Source organism: Helobdella robusta, assembly GCF_000326865.2.
Source record: "Helobdella robusta unplaced genomic scaffold HELROscaffold_20, whole genome shotgun sequence".
NCBI classification, from domain to species: domain Eukaryota; kingdom Metazoa; phylum Annelida; class Clitellata; order Rhynchobdellida; family Glossiphoniidae; genus Helobdella; species Helobdella robusta.
This window is the reverse complement of record NW_008704084.1, coordinates 3,007,952-3,010,220: the sequence shown is the minus strand read 5'-3', so window position 1 is coordinate 3,010,220 and position 2,269 is coordinate 3,007,952. Positions and strand designations below refer to the sequence as shown.

The 2,269-nt window shown below is 36.3% G+C and overlaps 1 protein-coding gene across 1 annotated transcript in view; it reads right to left on the bottom strand.

Moving 5' to 3' along the window:
• Positions 1-373: 373 nt before the first annotated feature.
• HELRODRAFT_171470 (hypothetical protein) overlaps positions 374-2,269 on the bottom strand; it is a gene marked incomplete at both ends in the record, with an annotated part of 6,205 nt that continues 4,309 nt past the window's right edge. Inside the window, 2 exons of the mRNA XM_009018182.1 lie at positions 374-517; positions 1,862-2,136. Of these exons, the coding sequence (XP_009016430.1) occupies positions 374-517; positions 1,862-2,136 (419 nt within the window). The remainder of the gene's footprint in view (positions 518-1,861; positions 2,137-2,269) is intronic.

Below are 2,269 nucleotides of genomic sequence, written 5' to 3'. Positions count from 1 at the left end.
GTCAAAAGATTTTTTTATTTTTCCAAATCTTCGAAGCTGAAACAACATTCCTTAGTAAGTGTCTTGATATGCTGGTCCATTGTCAGAGTTTGATCAAATGTGATACCCAAACTTTCAACCGATGTGCATAAATCGACAACAGTACTAGAAATATTGATTGAGTTAACACGAATTTTTTGTAACTGTTGCCACATGCCAACAGGCAAAAGCTGTAAAAGCCGATTTTTAACATAGAAACAATAATATATGTATATATATAATATATATGCAGAAATTTATGAAATCTATCAAATTTCTAGCGTTGGGTAGTTTTTTGTTACATTTCTCAATATTTCTAACCAAATTTTTGTCGTCATTGTTTATTTTATTAAAATTAAAATAATATACAGTTTTCCAATTCTTTCTTGAGTGTATAGGACCTATTTCGATTTTGCAAATATCTTAAATATCTTCCGCACTTTTTGCAGTTTATATAGAAAATTCGTATAAACCAGGTCTTAGTTTCTGTGATTAGTCCCTATTTGTTGTTATCAGTGAGTTTGTCATTATTTACAATTCTTAAGTTACTTATTTTATTAGTGTTAATTATTTGCTCTTTAATAACACTTTGATCGATGTTACTTTCTTCAGTGTTTTCATCGGTACCATTGATGCTGTTAGTATATTTTGTTATTATGGTTCTTCTTGTCGAGAGTACTGTTGAAATCTTTTGTTGTTTGTTTATTCAAGGATTGTTTTATGTCAATGAGGATGGCTTCAGCTAAAATCAAATGGAAATGGCTGGAATTACAGTATGTTATTTTGGTGTTGTTGTTGTTCATGATTTCACTTGTAGTTTCAATATCATGTGTGTGTTCTAGGTGTGTTTTTATTGAACCTTCTCTTTTGTGCATGGTCAGTCGTCTGGTTAGCGAAGTTGTAGTTATTCCGATATATCATGACGTGCACAACCGTCAAAGGTACATAAAAATTCATATATCAGATGGCTGTTTTGAAAACAAAACCGTGCTGAAGAAGAGGAGTGCAGCTGTTTTGTTCTTAACAAGGTTTGATGTCTTTGCATTCCTATAATAAATTCGTAGTTTATTTTGTCGGAGGAGTTACTTGGTTTCACATTTTTACAAATTATTTGTTTTAAGACAGATCCGGGCCTTTCCATCCTTCATAGCTTTCAGAGCTTCTGTAAGCTCCTCTACAATGATGTCTGGAATCGGACCGTCGATGGGTGGAGCGTCAAGGATGACATTGATGGGATTTGTTTCACTTAACAGACGGTTGAAATATTCTTTCCACTGTAGCTTGATCCCATTTTGTTCAAGAACCATCTCATTTTTGTCGTTTTTGATATATGAGGCGTCAACTATGTCTTTTTTCGTACGCTTTGCTTGTTTTGCTATAAGTTACAAAGATTTCATTTGTTCACCTTTGCTTTTAGTGAGCCACTCTCTGCACTGATCGTTTCGAGCCAGTGCGACTTGACGTCTTGCATTGTTGTTCTTCTCACGTAAAAATTTGTGGTCATCAACAGACTTTGATTTTTGGCATTGCTTGTATGCAGCTTTCTTTTCAGCTATTGCATTTTGTACACTGTCGTTCCACCACCACGTGTCCCGTCCATGCTGGCGTTTTGTACCAGTTTTCCCACAAACTGTAGTTGCAGCGTTTATCAAAACGGTTTTGTATGTACTCCAATCTGTACTGAATTGCAATTGGTGGTCTGTGTGGCGAAAATTTGTTGAAATTTTCCTCGATGAATATTGCTTTTCAGCTCCCACGTTTTGATTTTCCGAGACATTTGTTTAGACTTATGTTTTGACAGTTTGACAACCAGGTCTGCCACAAAGAGTCTATGTTGGGCGACACATGATTCGCCAGGTATAACTTTGACATTTTTGAATAGCCTTCGGTGTTGTTGCTTGACAGTGAAGAAATCAATCTGCGTGGCTGATGGTCCACTTTTGTATGTTATAAGATGTTCCAACTTCTTTTTAAAATATGTGTTCAGTAAACAAAACCCGTGACTTTTAGCAAACTCAAGGATGCGGTTGCCATTTTCATCCCGTTCTCCGTAGCCAAAACCGCCATGCACGTTGTCAAAATCATCTGTTTTCTCTCCAACGTGGCCATTGAGATCGCCTCCAATCAGGATTGTTTCAGATTTTGGTATTGTTGAGATGGTGCCAGAGAACGCAGCCCAGAAGTCATTTTTCATCTCTTCTGATTCGCCTGTCTGAGGTGCCTATGCAGGAAAAATAGTCATTGTTGCTTT